Source organism: Triturus cristatus, chromosome 2_1 (assembly GCF_964204655.1).
Source record: "Triturus cristatus chromosome 2_1, aTriCri1.1, whole genome shotgun sequence".
In the NCBI taxonomy this organism is placed as follows: Eukaryota; Metazoa; Chordata; class Amphibia; order Caudata; family Salamandridae; genus Triturus; species Triturus cristatus.
The window spans coordinates 771,794,169-771,819,629 of NC_140581.1; the positions used below are offsets into that span (position 1 = coordinate 771,794,169).

At 41.7% G+C, this 25,461-nt stretch overlaps 1 protein-coding gene and 1 pseudogene across 1 annotated transcript in view; one reads left to right on the top strand and one right to left on the bottom strand.

The window, feature by feature from the left end:
* The window catches only part of ADAMTS19 (ADAM metallopeptidase with thrombospondin type 1 motif 19), a 1,193,695-nt gene that overhangs the window by 905,743 nt on the left and 262,491 nt on the right, over positions 1 to 25,461 (top strand). The window contains exon 14 of the mRNA XM_085632713.1: positions 7,198 to 7,325. Within this exon, the coding sequence (XP_085488839.1) occupies positions 7,198 to 7,325 (128 nt within the window). The remainder of the gene's footprint in view (positions 1 to 7,197; positions 7,326 to 25,461) is intronic.
* LOC146865860 (peptidyl-prolyl cis-trans isomerase B pseudogene) lies at positions 10,573 to 11,201 on the bottom strand (annotated as a pseudogene).

Below are 25,461 nucleotides of genomic sequence, written 5' to 3' on the forward strand. Positions count from 1 at the left end.
CGTCTTGTGCATGGGTATAAAACTTGAACCTGTTTAGCTGAACACTTGACGTAGGCTTGAACTGGTGTTCCATCCTCAACATGGCGTCCTCATACAAATTCCTGTCACCTTGGCATTCCATGGGTGGTAGAGTCCTTAAAACCCATTAACCCTCTGAAACTAAACAATGCAGTAGAATATTGTTTTTCCTTTCAGCAATCATTCTTTCCCCATCTATGGCTTTAAGATATGTTACAAACTCGTCCTTCCACCTTACCCACAGAATAGGTGGTTCGCATTTATTCTTCAGAAACTTAGAAGGAGGGTCAAACTGCATATTGCTGGTAGGTTAAATCCACTCCAGAATTAATATAGATAATTCACAAAAGATATCCACACTTCCTCCTTTTCAAAATACTGCAAAATATCCAAAGAGATGAGAACAATACCAGGGTGTTCACAACATGCAATACCGAGTTCTTGTTATTTGCTTTATGCGTGTGACAAAAATCAACTAGATCAATTACCCCAAAATAACGTTCCTCCACTGCTTGCCGACAAACTACAGTATTACAAGGCAGATGCTTTAAATAAGGGGTAAAAGAAGGTAGAAGCAAAAAGAAAAAACATAGGGTACAAGCAGTGTGCAGTGCTGCTCACCCACCAGTTCACCGGCACAGCGCTGAGACAGCTAGGGGGCAGCGCATCAGTGCCGTGCAGTGCTGTAAGCCATAGATGTGAGAAGGGAAAACAGCTGGTGTGCACTCGAATAATAGAAGTAATCCCAAATTTAATGGATAGTTCACAAACTTAAGTAAAGCTTAGTGTGCTGACCCTGAGGTGATTCCACCCACCACCTGAATTCAAAAGCGTAAGGGACTAGAGCAAAATGTTCTAGACAGGGAATGCACTACTTATGTAACTCAGAAAATGAGTAAAGGACGAGTAAGACATCATTATCAATTTAACCCAACAGGGAATTAAGTACACCATGTAATCATCTATGAGTTGTTTGAAAGTGAAACGAATGAGTCTTCTTTTGTTCTTGTAGCAGTGTTGATTTATTCACACTTCTATCAAAATCAAAGCGCAATTAAAGATGCATATATACAGCGTACTATATTACAAATGGTATAGCTCAATTTTCATATTTTCCCAATGCATTTCGGGCGTGATGTTCGCCCTTCTTCAGGGGATATCTGAAAGTAAAACATCAATCAATCATGTGCGTGGTAACTGATCAAGAGCAACAGTATGACAATTTTAAGGAAGGCGATTTTGACGTCACATGGGTCTTACAACAAAATCCTCATTCATTGAAACGTCATCTCCCTTACTCTCAATTTTTGAGAATTAAACGTATTATCTCTGATGACGCACAACTGCATACCACCCTTGAAGAGACAAAAACTCGCTTCCTGGCACGTGGTTATCCTAATCAACTCATTGAAGCTTCAGTTCAACGTCTCAATCAGGTGTCCCGATCAACACTCTTGGAGAAACGTACTAAGCCTTCTCAATCCAGGGAAGTCTATGTGTCTAAATTCTCGACCCTCTCTCCTGCCATTAAAAAAACCATCCTTAACAGATGGGATATTCTTCAGAGTGAACCGGATTTTGGGAATTTGTTCACTCATCCACCACTTTTTGCATACAAGCGTTCCAACAATCTCAAGGAGCTTCTTAAAAAGCGAGTATTGCACACTGATGTGACATTCAAAGGAATGACTAGATGTTACAATTGCTCACACTGTAATAATGTCATTACAGGTGTGTCTCTGGCTCACCCCTGGTCGGGTAAGCCCATTAAGTTCAACTTCACTGCAAATTGTAACACTGCAAATGTTATATACCTTATTCGATGCCCTTGTGGCCTATATTATGTAGGCAAAACTGAGAGATCTGTACGCATTCGCATCACGGAGCACAAAAGCCGTATCCGAACCAGATCCACATCGTCACCACTGGCTAGTCATTGGAGTGATTCACATCACACGATTCCTCAACTTAAATTCAGTGTCATTGAGGTTGTCCAACATCGCAATGATCGTGACATGAGTAAATTCATTGTACAAAGGGAGTCCTTTTGGATTCGATATCTTAATACCTTGAGTCCCAAAGGTCTCAATGACAAAATTGAATTTGCCTGTTTCCTGTAAATTTCTCATTTAGTCATAGGAGGGTAGTTACAGTAGTCCCCATTCAGCATTTGAGCACCGATAGATCCCATTTGTCTCTTATTCCTTTTTCACACACACACATGGGCCTTTAACCACATATAGATTCTTGTCCTTAATTGTGCTTATTTTAATGTTTATAAAGTTAGTATTGTATGTATTATTATGGGAGAATTGTTATTCGTATCTCTTAAAATGTCTATACACACACTGGCATGTATTCACATTTCAATTGGGTATCGTTAATTGTTAATACAAGCTGTTTCAATTGACTTTTTCTACATTTTGTAGATTGTAAATAGGCAGGTCGCCTTTAACATCAGTTTCTATGGTTCAGAGCTATCGTTATTAATTTCAGTGGATTTCACCCACAATAAGATAACATGTTTGTTTTATGGATCTTTATGATCAGTTTACTAGATTGTAAATAGGCAGGATTTGTGATATTTCTTGAATCGCGCACGTTATACTACATTGTTGCATGTTTCTCCACTCTTCTCGCTTTCTTTGTTCCCTCTGTTGCCTTATGTATTCTATTACCGAAAATTCAATATGGCCGCCACTGTCCTTTGTGTTTACTAGTCCCTCTTTCGTTGCACTTGTTTCCCACTTCCCGATTCAATATGGCCGCAACTGTCTCCCGTGTTTATAAGCCCGCCCTCACTTTTGTTTTAACTGCGATCCCGTACTCAACTGGTATCCACGTGTGGATTAACTTCTTGCCCTTTGAACAAACGGACGAATTTGGTAGATATCCGCAGTTACTGGTACTATGATTGACTTGTTTTCGCAGTTCTTAGTTTTTGCGGTATATTAACCGCTGAGTCTAATCTTTCCCACTCGTTACCTTGCAGGCTGCTACATTTCACATTACCGCGCTGTTTCCGCGCCATTGTTAATACAGTTCTCGACTGTTGCTCATTGTCCGTTAGGGCCAGCATTATTCTTGGTAAGCGCTTTTTTTGCTCATGGTACTACCGCATCAGTGTTCCGTTGGCACATTTTCTTAACACTACGTCTTTCATTTTTTTAGATTGTGGTTCCCCTTGTTTACACTTCTAGATTAATTCTAGAGACTCTAGCTCTTCAAGGTATTTATCCGCCGTTCAGCTTTGGTGGTGGTTTTTGTTTGTTTCTGTGCACGTTCGACTCTGAGTCAGACACGGTGTCTTCCACTTTTCTGTTCATAATCACGCTGCTCTCTTGCCGGGACTACACCCCCTCTTGGTCTTCATATGACAATTATGAAATTCTCCACTGCTCTATTTTGTTGTAAGCCATAGATGGCCAGATACAGTGCTTACGAAGTGATAATATGAATCCTCCCATAGAGAGGACAATGAGACTACAAACAATGGTACTTCCTCCTATCTATATAAAGTAAGTGCTTTTTTGTTTTGTGGACATGTCCTCATATTCCTCAGCATGAAGAAAGCATCAACAAAATCTGCGGGAAATGCGCTCTGAGGACTTTTGGTAAGCTGTCCATCATCCTGGCAAAAGGCTGGAAGGCCTTTGCATACAACTAAAGTGGGCAGGGAGGCCGGGCCAAGTATTAGAAGGGGCTAATTTCAGCTCCAGGGACCCCGTCCTTGGGGTCCAGCCACAATACGGTATGAGAGGGAGTCGAAGTGGCTCCCTTCCCCGGACTGATTTTAGTCCGGGGGACCCCATCCCCCTCGGGCCCTAGCCTTAACTGAATGAGAAATGCACTACCCTCTCCCCAGGCCAATTTTGGCCCTAGGGGAACCCATCCCCCATGGCCTGGCCTTGTTTCCTTGGGTGTGCTGGAGCCTACCCAAGGCATCCGGTGTGCTTTGGGACTGCGGGAGGAGTCTCAAGACCCCTTGGGTACAAGACAGATTTCCGCCTCCTGCGGAAGCTGTCATTGATGTTGCACACAGCGAATTTCTGAAAATGCATCTCCCTGTGTGCAAGAGCGATAGTTTAATCTCTTTCTCTGCCCACATGTCTGCGGGTAGGGAAAGAGATGAAACCTCAGCTTCCAGCAAGCAGAAACTGTTTGAAAGCTCCCACTTGCAGGAAGCAGAGTTTTTGTTTTTGCCTGGCTGGAGATGTTAAAGCTACCGCCAAGCAAAATCAAACAGCTATGGACACCCCAGAACATAGCAGGAGCTGGCCCTGGGGAGTGATGGTCCCCAGGTCGATATATGGTTTCAGGAGGTGGGCCGCATTGTCCCCTTCCTTTGATTTTCATGGGCCCTCCCTGTGGAAGTGGTGGTTCCCGGGATCGAGAACGGACCCACTCTTTCTAAAAAAAAAAAGCCCCTGGGAGATTGCGGTCACCGGGGCTTCTTAGAAGCCCAGGAGGGGGATCTACGCGATCCCCCACCAATAATCAAAACAAGGCCCCAGGGAGGTGGTGGTCCCTCTGGCTTCTTAGAAGCCCAGGAGGGGGATCCTCACGGCACCCCTCCATTATTTGAAATAAAGCCCCAAAAGATGGTGGTCCATGGGGCTCAAAGAGCCTCAGGGGGGTCCCTGTGCACCTTGCTCCCTTTTTCTAAAAATGCCCTCAGGACATGCCCCCTCACCCCTCGCCCCCCCCGCAGCCCTTTAGAAAAAAAAAAGCATGTGCTTGGATTTTGAAAAAGATTTTGCAAATTTTCTGCAATTTCTTTTGCACTTTTTTGCCCTGCATGGATCCCTCTGGAAACACCAGACCAAGTCTGGTGGGGGGGAGGAGGGGTTCAGAGTGTCCCTAACCTGCCCCCTTTTCTTTTTTCTTCATGCTTCATGCTGAAGCCGAGTCCCAAGATGGCACCAACACTTCCCAGTTGAAATTTTGGTAGCCAATCAAAGTTCTGCAGATCTCTGCACGAGCTTGTCATTATTATAGATAAACAAATTTGGATTTCATTTAATTTCTTGACAACTACTGAAATGAATTACACCAAATAACTGAAGCGAGATCTGCGAAACTAAATCCAACTTTATGCCAAATTTGGTGTAATTCCGTCCAGTGGTTCAGGCTATAGTCATGTTCAAAACTCCTCTGGGGATTAACATAGGAACACACTTTTTTTTTTTACTCCCTAACCCTTTTTCTCTGCTCCCACTTGACAGATCACCCAAAACTTTCCATGCACAAAAAAATTCCCGAGTCACTTTTTGGGGAAAAATGTAGTGAAGAATCGTCAAATGGCGCCAAAGATATAGGCAAGTCAAAAAACTTTTACTATAAGGCCTTTCAAAAATACACTATATTATCTTTCTGTAATTCACTTTTTCCTTTTTGCATTATTTATAATTATATTTCTCTGTGATAGATATGCAGTACCTGAGGGATCTTCTTCTGTTACCCTACAGGAGCAATGTTTGTTTTTGATGCAATCTTGTAGTGGTCATAAGACGGTATTTGTTATGTGTACACAGGGTGTTAGCACAGTTGTTGCACTTGGTTAATAGAGTGAAGTATTTAGTTGAATTTTTCTATTGTTTTGTAACAGCCTTTCATATATTCATTACTTGGATATACACAAATTTGCCCTTCATTCACACAGAAGGCACAGTGATGTAGTTTTTGCCCTCTGCATTTATGCTTTATAAAACAATATAGTGTTGCACTTTAGAAATGTTGTTCTATTTTTGATAGGCCTTATATGAGTATTTATGTGTTATTGACCTCAGCCACTTGGCTCAAATTTGAAATTGTACTCCTTTTAATTGTTCATGTCATAACATTATTATTGATTTATAATTTGAGTCTTATGTTTTGACATCAATATGTGCAAGTGGATTTTTCAGATCGTAAATATTATCACTGTATGAGGATTAAGCCTGTAAATTACGACAAAGTATGTTTTCAGTGTTTATGAGATCACTCAACCTTTTGTTTTTAAGGGTGATGGGGCACTGTGTTTACCATTATGGCCGTGATGAAGCCCAAGTGAGGGGGAAACGCATTGCCAAAAAATGTATTTTGAAATCTAACCTTTGGAATGCGAGCCTTCCTGGATTCTTTCTGATATTAATTACCGGTCCTGCAGCACCTGTGTGCTTCCACCTGCCCGTCAGTGTGAACAAGACCGGTTTTTGTTGCAGGACTCTACATATATATATATATATTTTCTTTTTACTGAAAAAATGACCAAAGGTAGTTGGGGCGTTATAGTTAAGTGAAACAAAACTACTGACCTTCACCACTTGTGCCCTGAGGTAACTATAACTCATGCCCCTGCCATGTACGGTCTTGTCATTAATTCTGTCATTTCAGATGATGTAGTCAGGTTATCAATGATGTGGTAGATCATGTCATGAGTGATGTAATATGTGGGGTAATTAGCAGTGCATGGCGGTAAATAAGGTTTGAGTACTTGCCTACAAAATAAGCACTGGAGGAAATGGCAAATTCCACAATGCCTGGCCAGTGTTTCCACATTTTGATACACCCCCTACACCTCCCACTGTGCTGTATCATCTTGTTTTTTGTATTGCTTTATTTTTGTGCTACAATCTTGGATTGTGTAACTGTTTTCCTGTACTGTTGTCATTATGTTGCTTTCTGTTCTGTCTATTTTTGCTTTATCCCCTATATGTTTTTGTCGTTATTACTTTGATCTGTGGTATGTTATTGTGTTGTATTCTGCTGGGGCAACAAACACTCTTACATTTCCAGACAGAAGCAACACATTCCCTTACATTTACTAAATAGACATTTATCACCTTCAAAGGTGGCAAAATCCTGCTGTTGCAGCTCTGACTATTTAAGACACCAGTCACCCCCAAAACGTGTGATAGACTTGTTTTAAATTAGCACTTGTTTAGTGTTCATTTTATGTGATACTGTCTGTTTTTTTTTAAATACTATATTTGTGTGACTAATCGCCACCGATTTTTATTTGAAAGTTTAGCAAGCGTAAGTAGCTAGACAGGAGTTAATTTGTTGTGATCACACTAACTTTACTGCGCTTCTCCAAATTACATTAACACAGTTACCTGATCTTGCATTGGTCTTTTTCAATATGTTCTTCTGATGCAGTTTTATCCCCCTCACTTCATTTCTTATTGTTTTATGTAGAAAAGCCTTGTGCATTATTATGCTCTGTTGCTGGTAAAGATCAACACGTTCGTCTGGCAGAAAAAGTGATGGATGGAACTTCTTGCGGGCAACTTGGAATAGATATCTGTGCAAATGGTAGATGCCAGGTAGAGTACGCGTCAATTCTGAGAATATTGTTTTCATTTGAAAAGTATATATGTACAGTCATGTAAACAATCGGTGTCACTGTGTTTTGTAGACATATACCTTGTATTTTCCTTAGTAGATGGTGATAAAATGTCAAACATATGTGACGTAGCAATAAAAGCAGTGGGATAGCTAGCCCTGTGGCCGCCCGTGGCAGTCCCTGCATTCCCTGCCCACAGCGGTCACAGTGAAGAGTGGGGTGCTGCTGCTGAGTATTTTCTCCATTTTCTGCCCTGCGACAAACGCATTGGGGAGCGGGGGGCTTGCTGTTGCTACCCCGAGACAGCAGGTGATAACTGGGGAGGCCACCTCCCCCAAAACTTGTGCCGCCCGGGGCAGGCCGCTCCCCCCTAGCTATGCAACTAAATCAAAGTTAGCAGCCCTGCCTGCCTTGAAGGGATTTGTTGGGGCTATGCCAACGAATTCTTGACCTAGCAATTTGAAGTTCTGGACAACAAAGTTCAGCCAGAGGTTCACCCTATGTGGCTGGTTAGTCATTTTTTGTCTTAAGTCTTTTTATTGAATTGTTATCATTCTCATTCTAGGTACACGATATGGCTCCGCTGCATGTACTTAGAATGAGACTATGGCTCTCATTTAATGCACTTTGGCATAGGATAGCGCAGCAAGGCACCTTGCTATGCTGCCCAATGACAAAGTGAAAGGGCAGGAATGCACCATGTTTGAGGAATATGTTGCATTCCTGTCCTTTCGCATGCGCTGGCGCCATTTCGGAAGCCTAGCGCCAACGTGGGCACCCTCACACCATGGTGCAAGGGTGCCTCTGTTGCATGCAGAGGCAATTTCCTCTTACGTGTGCTGCAGAATGCCGCACTCATGGAAAGAGAAAAAAAGAGGAGAAATAAACCTATTTCTCCTAGTTACGCCAAATCCCACTGCAATGCCCATGGACTGCCTCCCGGGTGCAGAGTAAGGTGACACATCGATTTGCGCTGCGTCATCTTTCTCATGATTTATGAGGCCAATCAAAGCCACGCAAGGTGGTTTTGTATGGTTTTATAAATCTTTATGGAGCCCTGCGTCACACATGTACCACTTTACATGGTGCAAAAGTGACCCAGGGCTCTCATGAATAAGCCCTCTATTGCATAGGGTGAAACTCAAGCTGACAGAACTCTGCTGGTTACCTCAGGACTATGGAAATTATAAAATATGTACACCACTTAGAGCTAATCAATGATTGTTGTACTCCTTTGTGTCTCACAGTTGGACACTAAAATAACCCACACTATTTATCTTCATGCCAAAGTGCGAGTTGCTGGTAATCAGCTTGCAATTCCATGGCAGAGAATTGCCACTTAGGGGACTGATGACATGCTAAAGTGTTTGTTATTGCCCCCAATATATAATGATACAATGGGGTGTGTTATTTATCAGGTGCGATAACGCCTATTATGAGTTCTCTTCGGAATTTGAAGTTTTAATCAGCAAACACGTTTTCATACGTTTTTAAGATAAACATTTTGTTATTTACAATATATATATTTATGTATATTATCTACTGGCGGTCGCCAGTAGATAGTTATAGTTAGGACCGAGTTCCCATAGGAAATCTGAAAATTCTATTTTGAATAACTTTGGCGCCGGTTGACGAATCCTCGCGAAATTTTCAAAACTAATGGGGCGCCCCGCTCAGCTCCTACCCTGAAAGTCGCGGGGTGATTTGTCAAGCGGGGGCTGAGAAAAAAAGGGGGTCCCAAAACGCGTTTTCCCCATGCATTTTCCCATAGGACCTTTAGTCGAAGGTACAGCCCGAACGGCTGAACAGAATTACTTGAAATTTGGCAAAGAGGTAGTCCTCAGGTCAGGCATGTGCCTTTTGCATATATGGTGTCAATCTGTTCAGTAGTTCCTGAGAAAATTGCAGTTAAAAGTACATAAATATCTATAATATCTATAACGTGCGCGAGCGTAATTCTGATTGGTGGTTACATGTCAGTCAACATTCGAATCGGTCGAAATCAGGAAGTGTCGGCCACCATTTTGTGTGTGACAGTGAAAAAGAAAGGTGGACAACGTGAAAAGGGGGCAGGGTAGAGAGTTCTTGACCCCCTAGCCTTTGTCAGGGGGTCCCTGAAGGACCCCGAAGGGTGAAAAAACCATTTTATTTCTTTTTCAAAAAATCGCGGGGTGCGCGCACCGTGAAAAAAACGTTAAAAAAATATATATTTTAAACTGTTTATACGTTTATAGAAGATATTAACTATGCTGTTCAACTTTATCCAAATTCAAAAAAAAGAGCTGAGCCATTCCATATTACAGGATACAGTCAATCTATAACTATATACATAGGTAGTTTATTGTAAAATAAATATATAAAAAATATAATAATACATACATAAATTAGCATTTAAAAAACCTTACAAATTCACTTAAAAAACCATAGGTTTCACACACGTTATACTTAAGAATTAGCTTTTAAAACACCTTGCAAATTCACTTAAAAAACCATAGGTTTCACACATGTTATAGTTAGCTGGACATTTCACTCGTAAAAAACCATTGAAATTCCCCCGTTATAGTTAGTTCAGATAACTATAACTCGCGCGACCGCCACTCTATCACAAGGATGATGTCATCAGTGATGTCATGAGTGATGTCACTGACCATGTCATGAGTGATGTAATATGTGATGTCATCAGCAGTGGATTGCGGTCGCGCGAGTTATAGTTATCTGAACTAACTATAACGGGGGAATTTCAATGGTTTTTTATGAGTGAAATGTCCAGCTAACTATAACATGTGTGAAACCTATGGTTTTTTAAGTGAATATGTATATATATACATATATATATATTGTTTTTAATAAAAAAACACAATCATGTTTTATTGATTACATTGTTTCAACCCAGAAATCACAAGCCTGATTTGGTTTTTAATCAATATCACTTGATGGTATGCAGCATGCCTTACAGAAACAACCTTGAGAGTTTCCAGGACAGCCTTCTTGCGAAGTCAAACGCCAAAGTAACCCTTGGTTTTTCAGGCAGGAGATGATTTAAAGTTGCTGATCAAACTACAAAACAATTAATTAAAAAAGTGTTAATTTGTAACCATCCAGTCCAGCTTATGGTAGATCAAGGCTCCCTGGGCGTGGGTGGGAGCAGAAAAAACAACAAGCCAAGCTGACTCCCAGTCTGTCCATAAAACCTCTTAAACATGTTTTTCTAAAGTGAAATAGGTTTGTTAATTCTTTGCAATTGCAAAGGACTTCTCCACCACAATCACCTCACAGTCTTTGGCAGCAACAACTTTCAGTGGCTTGTCTCGTCCATCTGTCTTGATTGTCTTGTTCTTCTTCACAATGTATATTCTCTATATGATTTTTCCAAATAGGACAGGTTGCCCATCCAACCGTGACATCTTCAAAGTGGTTATGAAGAACTGTGACGCATTTGTATCCTTGCCAGCATTGGTCATGCTGGCCCATCCAGGTCCATAGTGATGCAGCTTGAAGCTCTTATCAGGGAATCGGTCACCATAGATACTTTTCCCTCCTGTCCCATCTCTTCGGGTAAAGTCTTAACCCTGAATCATGAAGTCCTTTATCACACGAAGAAATTTGCTGCCTTTGTACCCGAAACCTTTCTCCCCAGTTGTCAAGATGGAAAAATTCTCAACTGTTTTCGCACAGGTCTTTCTAGAAAGACCAAAGAAAATTCGCCTAACTGTTTTATGCCAAACTTCATTTGAAAGTAAACCTTGTGGGTAACTTTCTGTCCCCTCTTCTTCTCTTGAACCTTGAAGATGCTGGAGGGAAAGAAAATAATGGGCCCCGGAATGAGCAGAGCAACAACAAGCAGCTTCATGTTCTTTGATAATATTATTATTGGTAATCCTGTTGTCCAACCATATTTTTTTTAATAATTTGTTTAATATACAAGTATGGTTTTTGCTATTTTTTATTTACTTCTTATTCACGTACCTCTGACATGCTCCCGTTTAGATATGTTTAAAATTATAATCTTTTTCAAATTGAAACAATATTGAAATAGTCCAATAAGGTGGCATTTGTACATCGAGCTCATGTTATCGGTACAGGTGCAAATTGTTTACCTTACCAAGGATGAACATGGATAATGGAAAGATTTGTGAGTATTCACAAACTCACATAGTCGAGTGTGTTCACCAACATTCCATAGCATCCCTTGACCACCCCACCCTCATGAAAGTAAATTAACCCAATCATGAAATTGTTCCCTAGGACTCCTGTTTTGTGAATTCCATACTTAAACCAACACTTAACAATTTGCTCACCTACGTTGGACCTAGGAGTGATAATGGATTTTTAAAAGCAGCCCCCTTCTAATTTTCCAAAAATAATAACAGAAGTGGATGCCAAATTATTTAAAATCACGGCATTTGCTTTAAAAAATGAAAATATTTTCCTTATGTGTGATGAAGGTAAGAAAATAAACTAACTTTGCCCTAAATATTTTTAAACTATACTGCAGGAATTTTATTATTTTTTAAATATCCTTGAACGTTTTACCAAAAACGAGTCAGCGGAACTGTTCCGTGAGCATCGTATTTGAATGGCCTTTAAATGCATTACCTCATCATTAAGGGACTAAGCCCTCCTTCACAAAGCTCCAAAGATGGAGATGATCAGGCCACTCATGTTGTGAATAGCTGCTCATTTGGTGTGGGCATACATTTTATCTGAAACATGAAACATTATTCAAAAGGTCAGCCTGATTTCACTTTCGCATTGGAATAGCAGGATCTCAGAATGTTGCAAGGTTATGTTTTAAAAAACTGAAAAAAATATATATATTTGCAAACAAATTAAAAAATAAAAACCCGCTTCAAAGTCGAATAAGGTGAGTGGATTGGGATAGCAGGGAGGGCTTTGGAGGAGGATGGGAAGCATGTATGATAGATTGATCAGTTATATTAGATATATTACTGCAGGAGAAAAGAGTAAAGTCATGTTCAGTAGAAGTGGCAGGATACTGGCAAGAGCCCTAAGATTTCCGCAGGGATGTGGGACTGGAATGAAGGTTTTCTGAAAAAAGTATGTATGGTAAAAATATGGAAAATCGAAAAAAAACTGCTAAAGCCTTCCAGGGCTACATGTGTAAAGGGCGGTGGAAGCATTCTGTGAATGACAATTTAGAATGAATCCTCACTAAAGACAAAAGCCTTTGTAAACTGGACATAAACAGCCTGCTAGCCTACCAAATCAGACGACTCCAGAAGTGCAAAATTCTGCTGTGAGGCTGATTTTGGGATTTTTAGACTGAAAAAGCGTTCATCTTTAGTGCTCATATCAAAAGCCTAGACTGGTTCCCAGTTAAGTTCACATTCAAGATTCTCTGCCTCAGGTATAAATGCATCAAAGCACATCCCCGAAACAGCAACAAGAACATATTATCACATACTCACCTCTGTGCTCAACACAAGAGAGCCTTATGGTCACAGCTATACCATGATGCAAGGACAGAGGTGACAGGCATTTTTCTGTGACAGCCCCTCTCCTCTGGAAACATCTGCCGAGAAATTCATCACTCACATTCACTGATGCTTCTCAGATCCAGACTCAAGACGCCCTGTTGTAACTCACATTTTGAGCTTATTTCAGTGTATAGTGTTCAGTGTTTCATTTTTCATGGTCAACATAGATGTTTGGGCAGGTATTACATGTCTTTCCTTTCCAAGGTTATAGTATAACTAGTTCCATGTGCAGAGGGGAGCGTCCATGCTTCACCCCTGCTGTATTTAAGTTTTTGAATAAAAGTTATTAAGTCGCCCAGGGATAAATGGCGACATAGGAGCCAACAGCAACACTTTCAAATGGCGCACTGTATGTAGCGGGTGTCCCTTAAAGATATGTTGCGTTAACGCATATGATATATCCTTAGCAGGACTATATAAGGATGCATGAAATTTGACCTTCAACAAAAAGGTATATATTTAGCAGCATTTTACCACCCCACCCGACCCCCCCCCCACAAAAAAAAGGCGCGAACCGTATACAAACGTGACAGAACCACATTACAGTTTAACAGCAGAGGTAAGGAGCTACATTTCAACCTGGTTGGAGAAAATGAAAGCCAGACACTGCTGCTGAATTTTTATACATTACAAACATATGGGAGAACTAAATCAGTATACTGTTCCAAGGAAAGAGAATTATTACTGTCCCCTGACATAAAATAATATTATGAAATGCGCATGTATGTGTTTCAAAGAACTAACACTTAAAAAGAAAAGGGCTGATTTTAATGCATTTGTTTAGGTAAATCAAATATTTGAAGCCCCGTGTAGCGTTGCATGCGTTTATTTATGAGCTGGAAACTTCCCTTTGGATACCAGCGAGGCATCCACGGCTGGGAGGCCAATGGTCAGGACGAGAACACCAACTTCAAAGGCAGCGCCTAAAAGGGTTTCAAATAGTTTATGTTATCAGCTCGGCCATGCTTTTAAAGTCTTCCCAAGTGATAATACTGGAACTGCAATTCAAATGAGAGAGACATTTAGAGCATGGATTTTCTAAACAAAAAAATATGAAAGCCAGTTATGTTGTGCTTTATGATTTCAAAGCAACTCAGGGGTATATTTACCTCAGAATGTAGAAGCGTGGCGTTAAGCAAACATTGCTAATGCCAAACTTCTGTATTCTGAAAATACAGGGATGTGCCGTATTCACAAGAATGCAGCACACACTGAAGTTGCAAAACGTCATTTTTTTATTGATTGTTTATGTGCAGGACGGGTCACCTTCCTGCACATAAAAAATCAAAGGCCTTTTGCTGTTTATATGTGTGCTGCACAATGCAGCACACGTGGAAACATCAAAAACAAGAATACATTTAACAATTTTCTTTATTTTGCCTGTTTAAGACAAGGTTTTCCCTAGTCTTAATTTTGGCGCTACCTCTTATTTACGCCACCCTTGTAAATATGGCGCAGGGTCAAAATCAATGGGTGTTGCAGTGGAACGCCCACCATAGCACCCATTGCCCATCCCTTTCACACTAAGTGTAATGTGAAAGACTGCCTTATCTACAAGGCAGCAGGCTTAACTCTGCATTGTAAATAAGGAAAAGCACATATCGGCAAAGGAACGTAACTTAAAGTGATATTCCTGTGGCGATAGGGGCTTGTAAATATGCACCTCTGAGCCCCATTCTTGTCATTATGTGAAAGGAATGTAGAAATACAATAAACCACAAAAATACACGATTTCTTAAAAAGCGGTTTAAACAAAGTAGGCGGGATTATTTGGAAACATCGAGTATGATCAAACATGTCTCTATGCCACTCAAAACCGTACTTTTTCACTGTAAGCATTCCAGTCTCTTGTGCAGGAATCTGATAACTTTCCCTCTGCTAAGAATACTTTAGTGACTGAATTGAGTCTTTCTTTCTTCGTTCAGATCACGCTGCTTGGTTTTCTCTGCCTCTCCCTTTGTTCCATCCTTGCCCCTCTGTCCACATTTTGCCCAATGCTCTGATTGGATTGGTGTTCAGCAAGGCAGTTCTGCACCCTTAAATACTGATATTGTAGTGTTTTTCTATTTCTTGAGTCTAGTATCATTTCATAGCTCAGAACTGTAATTATTTTTGGTAATTACCACGTTTTCCTCTGATCCGAAAGAAGAATCTTTTGTTTTTCCCCACAAATATGTTGCCTGGTTCTTCAAGATGCATTATTTTACAGTAGGAACAATTCGCTGGGTGGGAACATTTTGTACGGTTTATAATCCTAATTTGGCCTCAAACAAGATATTGCACCCTATTTTGGACCAGTGGGGCACTCAGAATGAGAGACTCAGTGGTGCTGGAACAATTTTCAGGGCGAGGGTGCTATCATCACTGTTATATCACGGCAGCCATAGGGATGGTGAAAAATACTAGTGTCACACTAGAACAAGTGAAGCAAATGAGCAATGCCTATTCAGCTGGAGAGAAGTAAGGGTGTGGCTGTAGCCAGTGGTGCAGGTTGGAGCACATGGTTGCATATGTACCAGTATCGCATGGCATGGTAGCGCACTCTCATTTACAGACAGCACATTTTCCATTGAAAGGGTCACTACATTTCCACAGACCTGCAGTTTTACTGATGAAACTACATAGCGCACAAACAAGGTGTGGAAATAAGGTTTCAGTGAATAATTATCAGTTGCACATCACCAAGTAAAGTGTCCTGATTTGCTTTGATCCTATTCAAAATCTTTGCTTCCATCACACTTCAGAATTACAAGAACAGTGCTTCATTTGTGCTTTCTTCACTGCTGATATATTTTGAAATATTTGTACGGTACATTACTTGTTTTTAAATTGTAGTGGTTTAGAAAAACATCACATCCTACAGGCTTTCCTTCACACTCCTTGTACTCAGGCATGATTGTTACATAGTTCACTCTACAAAATCTGCTAACTTTGCACTCTGAAAACGAAAGGTAAACACAAATCTCCATGTTCAAAGAATAAGCAGAACTTTGTCAGAAGAAAAGGCCTGGCATTGTCCTCTGGCTTTGAACCCGCAGCAAATGTAACAAGACAAGGACAACATTTCAAGGCATACTTATGCTCATTCACTTTCTGAACTCCAGCATGGTTATTTCTGAGGGTGCCGCAGCAACCCACCCCACCCTGCCCCTCCCCCCTCCCTCCATCGCCTATCCCCAGGCTTGTACGTCCAATGTAACACATTAATAAAGTTAGTAAATGATTTCAGCGTTCACATAAAGTGAATTCTGGGATCTTATCATTCGCATATGTGCAGAGAAGACTTGAACTAAGTGTCTCTTCTCCTTAAGTGAATTGGCTAGTTTCCTAAAGTTAAGAACTAAAGTAAAGTGTAAGAAGCAAAACTGGGGAGATATTTGATTGATGTATTGGCTTATAAAAAATATTTGCTTTAAGTATGCATCAAAGAGTACATTTCACATTATTTTGGGCTGGAATGTGGGAGCACACACCACCTTCTATATTTTAGATTACCTATTGTAAACCCAAGATAAACAGAAAGCTAATGGGGCCTTTGAACAGTAAAAGTACCCACATTTGAAAGAAGGTTGAGAAGTGATGGACATTTGCTGTCTTCGAAGTGCTCTTACATTTAGATCCCATTATGACTTTTTGAAATGTTTAAACACTTAGTTTTGTAGTAAAGAAACTTCACAACAGTTCTAGATTTCCCTAAGTACTCATGCATAAGTATTCCTGCATTTTGCACTGAAATTGTGAAAATCTGCAGCAAATGGGCTTTGCACATATAATCTATTGGCACCCGTTATTCTACACACACACACATACACTTTGAAAGAGTTTGCTCCCCATCCCCACAATCAAAACGTGCTTATTCTAGACAGGAGAAAATCTGTGTGCCTTTCCGAGTATGAAACTATTTTTAATTTGTAAACTGGCAGTTGAATACCAAAACATACATTGTTTCACGATTGTTCACCAAACTTTTCATTAAGACCCCCTCAAGAATGCCCACTAAAGTCACTTAAACTGACTAATCTGATTTGAGCCTGTAATGGGGAATGCCCTCCATGCTGCAAATTTTCAGAATTGGGCACCTACATTTTACAAAAAGTTTAGGAATCTGGCCCAGGGTTAAAGAGGAGTGTTCAACCTCAGGCCACATAAATACAATCTCTCTATCAGTGATGACCAAGGCCGGACTAGGAACCCAAAGCAGGCCTCGTAATTTTCTCGGACCATCACCTGGGGAAGCTCTTCCTGGCTCTGGGAGGCTGGAAACGCCACTGCTGCAAAACCGGCCCCCAGTAACAAAACCGGCCCCTATCTTTCCAGCCTTCCGGGAAAACACTCGTTGCCTGATACGGCCAATTCAGCCCTGGTGATGGCTTCAGTTTGCAGGTTATATTCAAGTCTGGGTTCATTAACATCGGATTTATAAAGATATTTGCTTGTTGTGAGGCTATCATTTGAATCCTGATTCATGGCAGTAGTATTAGTGGAATTTAATTCTTCCAGTGGGCACTTATGAATGCACAAAATCTGGAAGTACACTGGAATTGCCACTTTTGCGGGTTTAAAGTTAGAGGTAGGATTTTGTATGTTAAATTGTAGGTCAGCACAAATAATTTGAAAGAAGTTTCGATCTCTAGAAACAGATGCAATTGTTCTCCTTTTATGGGCAGAAGTGAAAATGTTTTCTAGCATAAAATGGGGCAGGAATGCCCCCAACTTTTTGGGGGTTGTAGAGTAGGGTTTTACTATAAAAGGGAAATATATTATCTATGGAATAAGACAACCATTTCCACAAGTACTGCTAGCGTTGTTTGGGCAAACCCCAACAGCTGGACTACAGCAAACATCAGAGTAATTTAGAGGTGTAAAATTCTACACCTTCAATATGAGAATCAAGCCCCTTGTCTGTTTTGGAGTCATAAATTGACATATTCTTTAGCCTTCACTACTGTTTCTAGCATATCATCTAGAATGAGGCACAGTTTCTGCTTTGTTATAACAGACCTCATTTTCCTCACAGGATGTGCAAATGCAATTTTTTGTAAGTGGGTGTTAGGAATGCACTCATCTCTATGAGGAAGAGCCAGACTCTGAATTCAAAAGATGAGCTACAAAACTCCCCATAAGGACTTACCGAGAGGTGGGATGGTAGAGCAACCTCCCCGATCAGTCCAGAACACAGAAACGTGTATAGGGGTAAAGTAAGGCAAGAGAAACCCCCCCAGACCAGCGAAGACCCATCACAGGAGAACCCCTCTCCACTCCCAGAGTGGATGGCAATGTAATGAAGGATCTCAAATTCGGGGGCTGAAGGCCCTAAAATAACAAGTAGCACAATGATAATAAATATATAAAGGTATCTGTTGTAATTTACTTCCTGATATAATGCATGTTCTCCGTTGTTGTTCTATGCCATGCTGCTCAGCCAGTGGTGAGGTCATCAGAATGCTGTGAGTGTTTGTGCTTGGACAAGAGTCAGTTAGAGTGTATTGGCTGAGCAGTAAGGAGGCTGCTCCCGGTGGGGCATTGCATGAAACTTATCTTCCTTTAACCTGTAACTGAATATATAACTTGAAGAATAAACTTATACCCTTTTTCTTCATGACCTGATCAAGTGACATTACTTTGTTTTAATAGTATCATACATTAAAGAATTCACAGGAAGGGAAGGCAGTTTGCACTGATTGGATACTTCAGAGGAGATGGCAACAATGAGCCCTGAAGGAAGGAGGAAACTCACGGAAGTCCAGAAGCACCCGGAGGACAGGGAGGAAAAGCAGCTGTAACGATGGAACCAATTTCACCAATGATCATAGAGCACAGAGATCTAAGAGAGTAAAGGAAATGAGTCAACAGCAAACCAGGGAAAACGCAATATACTAAAAATAAAAGGGAACAAAACAACAAATATGAAGGGAATGCAATACGATAACGAACTAAGCAAACATGGGAACTATACCGCAGAAAGTTGGCAGAAATCGTCTTGCTGCTTTGCAGCCCATTTTTTGAAAACCATGAGGTCTTGTGCTCCCTCTACTGTCACTGACCATGTCATGAGTGATGTAATATGTCACGCCATCAGCAGTGCATTGCAGGGGCACGAGTTATAGTTAGCTCAGCTAATTATAACGGCTGAATGCAATAGGTTTTGTACTGATCCAGTGGGTTATTAACCTCTGGTACTCGATTACCATATACTCACCTGGGCCCATAAACACACACACACATTTACATAGGCTAGTAAATCCCTCTGGGGGTCACATTTTTCTATTTGCTTTTTATAAGATTAGCTACCTGTCAAATTTAAACTAATCTTTCACTGATCAAAAAGTTATTTCCTCTGGTCAATGGACCTTTTAGTTGGAACTAGTTGATGGTGAAATGACATAGATCTTTCTTTCTGGTTTAAATAATCACAGACTCGGGAAAGTTTTAAATGTTTTATCTAGTTAAATTCATGAGAGGAAAAATTAATACAGTAAGAACTCAGTTTTTCCAAGGAAGACAACACTTGAACCAATTAGTCAGTTATCTGTAATAATGAGACTTTCAATGACAGTGCTCAGGAAAAAGAGGACAGAGAGAGCAGTACAATGACATACTACACTGAAGTATAATTACCTAGAATGGTGTGGAAACCAACCCCTTGGCCAAGGAACTGGGAGGGTCCCCTGGGAAAGATCAGACGACAAAGGTTCAGGACAGGATTCAGGACAGGATAGATGACCTCTTCTTGATCCGACGCCTGCGCCGCACCCCTCTCTGACACTAACTTACTCCTCGATTCTTCCGAGATCGTCTTCTAATTTAATTAGGTTCAGGTTCTAAGTTCCGCAAATCGATTTTCTTCAGCATTCGTTCAGCTCTCGGACATCATCCTGGTCTCTCAGCATCTCAGCAACACGAGCTGTCTCTAACTAACTAAACTACCTCAATTATACTTTTCTAATGGCATGTACCACCCCTTAATATTTCGACCTTATGAAACTCCTAATTCTGATTGGAAAGGCAAGGGGGGATGATCATCACACCATGCTAAGTTTAATAAATTTCTTTAGATCTGTTTAACATTCCCGCCCATTAATTTATTTTCCCAAGCTTTATTTCCCACCCGTATTCACATTTTTATCAACAACAATGTATACATTTAGCGTTCAGCTCCCTTCAGCACTGAGGATGTCCATCAGGTTCCCAGGACATGTTACAAGTTGGATTTGGCCGGGTTTCAATGACAGCATCATGGCTTCTGGCTTTTTGTTTCAGTGCCTGCGTGAGGAGTCACGTGAAGTATTGACTTTAGCATCGCACGGAGGCCCAAATACGAACTAATAGAGAGGTCAAAAAGAAACATATTAAAATCAAAGTAAAATGATTTCACTGTTTACCACCTATTTCTACTCTAATCCCATTTACTTATAATAGCTCTTCCCGCATTAGCATTTAGTAAGTTGCATATTTTAGTTTCAGCAAGGCAGATGCTTCGCATGTGAGATCTCAAGCGGCCATTTTAGATGCGATTGTGCAGCTGCGAAGATTTCCCTCCAAGCAAAAGATCATCATACTACGTAGATGTAGTTGACGCATGCGCAGTGCAGTTTCCCGCGTTAGCAGCCATCTTATGTTTCACTCAACGTACTTGTTAGTAAAACACATATGCAAGCGTCATTCTAACTAGAATATGGGTTGTGGTGCAAATTAGTTTACACAAAACATAATTAATACAGTGTTATGAGTTTTATGAGAGGATCGCATCCGAGCAAGTCTCTTTTATACGAGTCCTTGCTCCATCAGTATAAGTGAAATGTCAGCCTAACTATAACTTTCCTTTGACCTGTGTTTTTTCTGTGAATTTCTAAGGTGTTTTAAATGCTAATTCCTAACTATAACATCCTTTAACCTTTGTTTTTTTCAGTGAATTTTGAAGGTTTTTTAACTAGCAGTCACGTTTGCAGAGTGGTGGGGAAAACGGTCTTGCCCTCCAATCAGCTCTCAGGAATTCCGCTACATAGGACTTACAGGTGCTACTAGGAGGGCTTCTTGGCCCCAAGGTCCCTCTGGAGTAAAGTGGACTTCATCCCCCAACCAAGAGCGTGCCAGGAGGCGCATTTGCAGAGTGGTGGAAAATGGGGGGTGTGACCTTCGAAGACCTTTTAGCAATCCCATTGTCTGGGACTTACTGGAGGTAACAAGAGGGTTAATTGGCCCCAAGGACGTCCTTGTGGGCCAACTACCCCTCCGGTTACATCCCATAAGTTCCACACAGCAGGATTGCTAAGTTCTGATACCAGGCCATGCCCCCATTCTCTACCAGTCTGCAAACACGCCTCTTGGTGTGCTCTTGGTTAGAGGATGAAGTCCCCTTCGCTGCTACCTGTTACCTTCAGTAAGCTCCGCACAGTGGGATTGATGAGAGGTTATCACAGGCCACGCCCCCTTTCTCCACCACTCTGGAAATGTGCCTCCTATTGCACTCTTGGTTGGGAGATGAAGTCCACTTTAGTTCTTAGGCCATCAGTACACAAAGAGACCTCATCGTCCCGCCAGCAGTGCATTGAGAGGTGCGTTTGCAGAGTGGTGGGAAAAGGGGTGTGGCCTACGACCACCTCTCAGCAATCCCATTTTGTGGGGCTTGCTTTGAGGTAACAAGCGGGCTAGTTGGCCCCTAAGGACCCTCTGCAGTGCAGGGAAATTCATCCCCCAACCAAGAGTGTGACAGGAGACGTATTTTCAGACTAGTGCTGAGAGGGGACATGGCCTCCAACGAGTTGCCAGCTTCCTTTTTTATTTATTTTGGAAGGGGGGCTGTGTGGTCCCCCGTCCCATGATCCTTTTTTGGTCCCCAGGGACCATATCCCCTGTGGCCTGACCCATTTTTTATTTTTTTAATCAGAATAAAATGGGGAGCTGCATGCTCCCCCTCACGAGGCCGATTTCAGCCCGGGGCCCCCATCCCCCGGGGCTAGGCTGTCTTTTTATTTTTATTTATAAAGGGGAGGGAGACCCCATCCCCGTCGCATGGCCATTTTTCTCCAATTTAAAGAATGGGGGCAGAGCAGCCCCCCCTCCTGAGCTATTTTCAGCCCGGGGACCCCATTCCCCGGAGCCAGACCATTTCATTATGTCCTTCGACATATATATGTTTTAAGGAGGGGGGCCTTGTGGCCCCCCTCTTCAGGCTGATTTCGGCCCGAGGACCCCATTCCCCAGGGCTCGGGCATTTTTTTTTTTTAATAAACAAAGGGAGGGGGGCCCTCTTGGTCCATTTCTTTCCACCGGGGCCCCATCTCTCTTGCATGGCCAGCTGGTTGGAGACCATGGGGGAGCTTGAAGGCCCCCACGGTCCCAGCCGGCTCCTGCCTCCTGAGGGATCTGGAATGGCTTTTTACCCCATGGATATGCTGACATGCAGCTCCCTGACGGTAAAAAGAAGTGCTCTCACTTGTTCAAAGTGGAGCACTTGTTTGCTATGGGATGGCGTGAGCAATGCTTCCGCCATCCCATAGCAAACAGCAATGTCCCGGGAATGGACTCCCCCGGTCATTGCTGGAGCTGGCCCTGGGGGCTGGTGATCCCCGTTGCCATTTACAGCTCCAAGAGGGGGGCCACATGGCACTCCTCCCATTTGAAAAGTAGCCCCAGGGTGGTGGTGGTCCCTTTGCGGTGTGAGGGGCAGTAACCCCCCACACCTAATTATGTGAAAAGCCCTTGGGAGGTGGCAGGACACAGAGCTGAGGGGGCTCGCGCACGTCCCTTCATCTAATTTTTTTATTTCCCAGGGACCTGGCACACGCGGGGTCATAAAGGAAATGAATAGTGGGATCCCATGCTTTGTTTTTTAAACAAATATCAGCCTGATTTGCAGATCCATCGCAAACCCTGCTGAATGTAATTTTTTATATATATAATATATATATATATATATATATATATATATATATATATATATATATATATATATATTACTGCTCCAACACACCGGTCAGGTGCACTCTCAGGCGGGTGCTTCTTAGTGCGGGGGTGTACCCGCATTCTATTACCGCTGCAACTCCCCTTCTCACATCCAACTTTACTGGAGAAAGACAGCACTCACGGGGGGCAGTTCCCAAAGTTTATTTACTGGAAACTTACACGATCACAAAACAGACGCGTTTCGGTAACAACCTTCATCAATGTTTACCGAGGCGCCAACTCGCCATGCAACCCATAAACATTGACAAGGGACAAACGTAAATCGCGTTGTCCCTGACATTTCCTCCCTAATGTCAGCGCCATCTTGGAATGTCCTAAATCCCAGCATAACAAGATGGTAGTATACACAAATATGCTCTGTTCATTAATTGAAATTATATACATATTTACATTCCTATGCATTTATAAAGCCCTGGATGGGCAAAAGCTTGGAGGAAAAGAACATTTCAAATTATAAATCATGGCTACGGCTACCAAGTTATACACTCACTATATATCTTACATTCATGATCATTAATTACCAAACAAATGTCGGAGTGGGTTAGCACTTACTTCCTCAATACCTTATGCAGGAAATTCATTAATCAGTGAATTTAGGAGATCAATCAAGAAAAGTTAGGAGAACCAATACAAAAGATCAGAATCTTCCTAATTCCATCTGTACATATATACATATATACAAGTCTGTGTACCTAGTGCAACAGTCATAGGGAATTCAACAGGCTTCAAAGAAATATGGTGATAAATGCTTTACTCTCCTAAGTGGACGGCCAACTCTTCGCTGCTATTGAGACCCCATGGTGTTTTAGTCTGAAGATCAATAATGTACCGCGACTCCAATCTCCGGAGTCTCAGTATCCTATCACCCCCTCTAGGATTCATCGGTACATGGTCCAGACAAAAATAGCTCAACTCATCCCTGTTACGATTATGTATTTTGTCAAAATGTCGTGCTACAGGATATGTCTCATCACCTTTGCTTATCGCTCGCATGTGTTCCAGAATTCTGATCTTCGTGGGATGAATAGTGCTGCCCACATAACGTAGGCCGCATGGACACATAAGACAGTATACTGTATAAGGTGTGGTGCACGTCAACAACTTCTTGATGTTCCTACTAATGTAAAAAACCCAAAGAAACAAAGGTTACAGAGATGTTATTGTTAGGCTCAGATTTCCCCCGTAAAAAACCTGAGAAATTCAGCAATTATAGTTAGCTGAGTTAACTATAACTTGCGCACCCGCAATCCACTGCTTATGACCTCACATATTGCAGCACTCATGACATGGTCAGTGACATCACTGATGACATCACTGATAACATCATCCAGTGGCTGTGATTTGTTTAAAAACGTTTATGAGTGTTAAATATATATACACCAAGGTGTATTGGTGAATCAGTGGGTGTTTGAGTGCCTATATGGATGATTCAGTAGGTGCATGACTGACTGTATAAGTGAGTGATTAGGTGTCTCAGTGAATGTATAGATGATTGCCTGGTTGCGTGAATGTTTGTATCAATCTGTCAGTTAGTGTCTAAGTGGTTGTATGGGGTGTGAGTGGATACGTGATTGGCTGTATAGGTGAGTGATTGGTTGTCTGAGTACCTGTATAGCTGTGTGAGTATCTGTGTCTGCCTTTATAAATGAATGAGTGGGTGAGTCAGTGGCTGCATGGGTCAGTGAGTGTGTGTGTGAAGGGCTGTATGGGTGATTGAGTGTAGGTATGGCTGTGTGGGTGAGTGAGTGGATGTGTTCAGTAACTGGGTATGTGAAAGGCAGTGTAGGTGAGTGATGGGTATATGAGTAACTGTATGGGTGAGTGAGTGAATGTGAGAGTGGCTTTATGGGTGAGTGTGTGCTTGTGTCACTGATTGTATTGGTGAGTGAGTATGTGTTAATATCTGTATGAGTGAGTTTGTGTGTAACTGTAAATGTAAGTGGATGTGCATCTATTAGTCAGTGAGTGGGTGTGCAAGTACTGGTATGTGTCTGTGAATGGGTTTGTGAATGGTTGTGTGGGAGTCGGTGTATGAAAGGTTCCATGGGGGTGTGAGTGGGCGCATTAGTGATTTTGTGGACGATGTCATCAGTGATGTCATTTGAGATGTGATGAGTAATGTCATGAGTGATGTCACTGACCATGTCAAGAGTGATGTAATATGTGAGATCATAAGAAGTGCATTGCGGGGGCATGAGTTAAAGTTAGCTCAATTTTACTAGTTTTGTATGAGTGAACCCTGAGCCTAACTATAACATCTCTGTAACCTTTGGTTTTTTCAGTGAATTTCTAAAGATTTTTTAATTCCATTTCCTAACTATAATGTCCCTATAACCTTTGTTTTTTTCAGTAGATTTCTATCTTTTTGTCAGTAGTAGTCGAATTTGCAGAGTGGTGGAAAAGGGAGCTAGGCCTCCGACCAACTCACAGGAATCCTGCTGTGTAGAACTTAAAGGAGGTAGCAGGAGGGCTGCATGGCCCTCAAGGTCCCTCAGGAGTAAAATGGACTTCAACCCCACAACCAGTAGTGCGTCAGGAGCCCTGTTTGCAGAGTGGTGGAGAAAGGCGGCATGGCTTCTGAAGACCTCTTAGCAATCCCACTCCATTTTCTGCCTTTCTGCCTTAGCTCTTTTCAGCCACTTTTCTTCACAC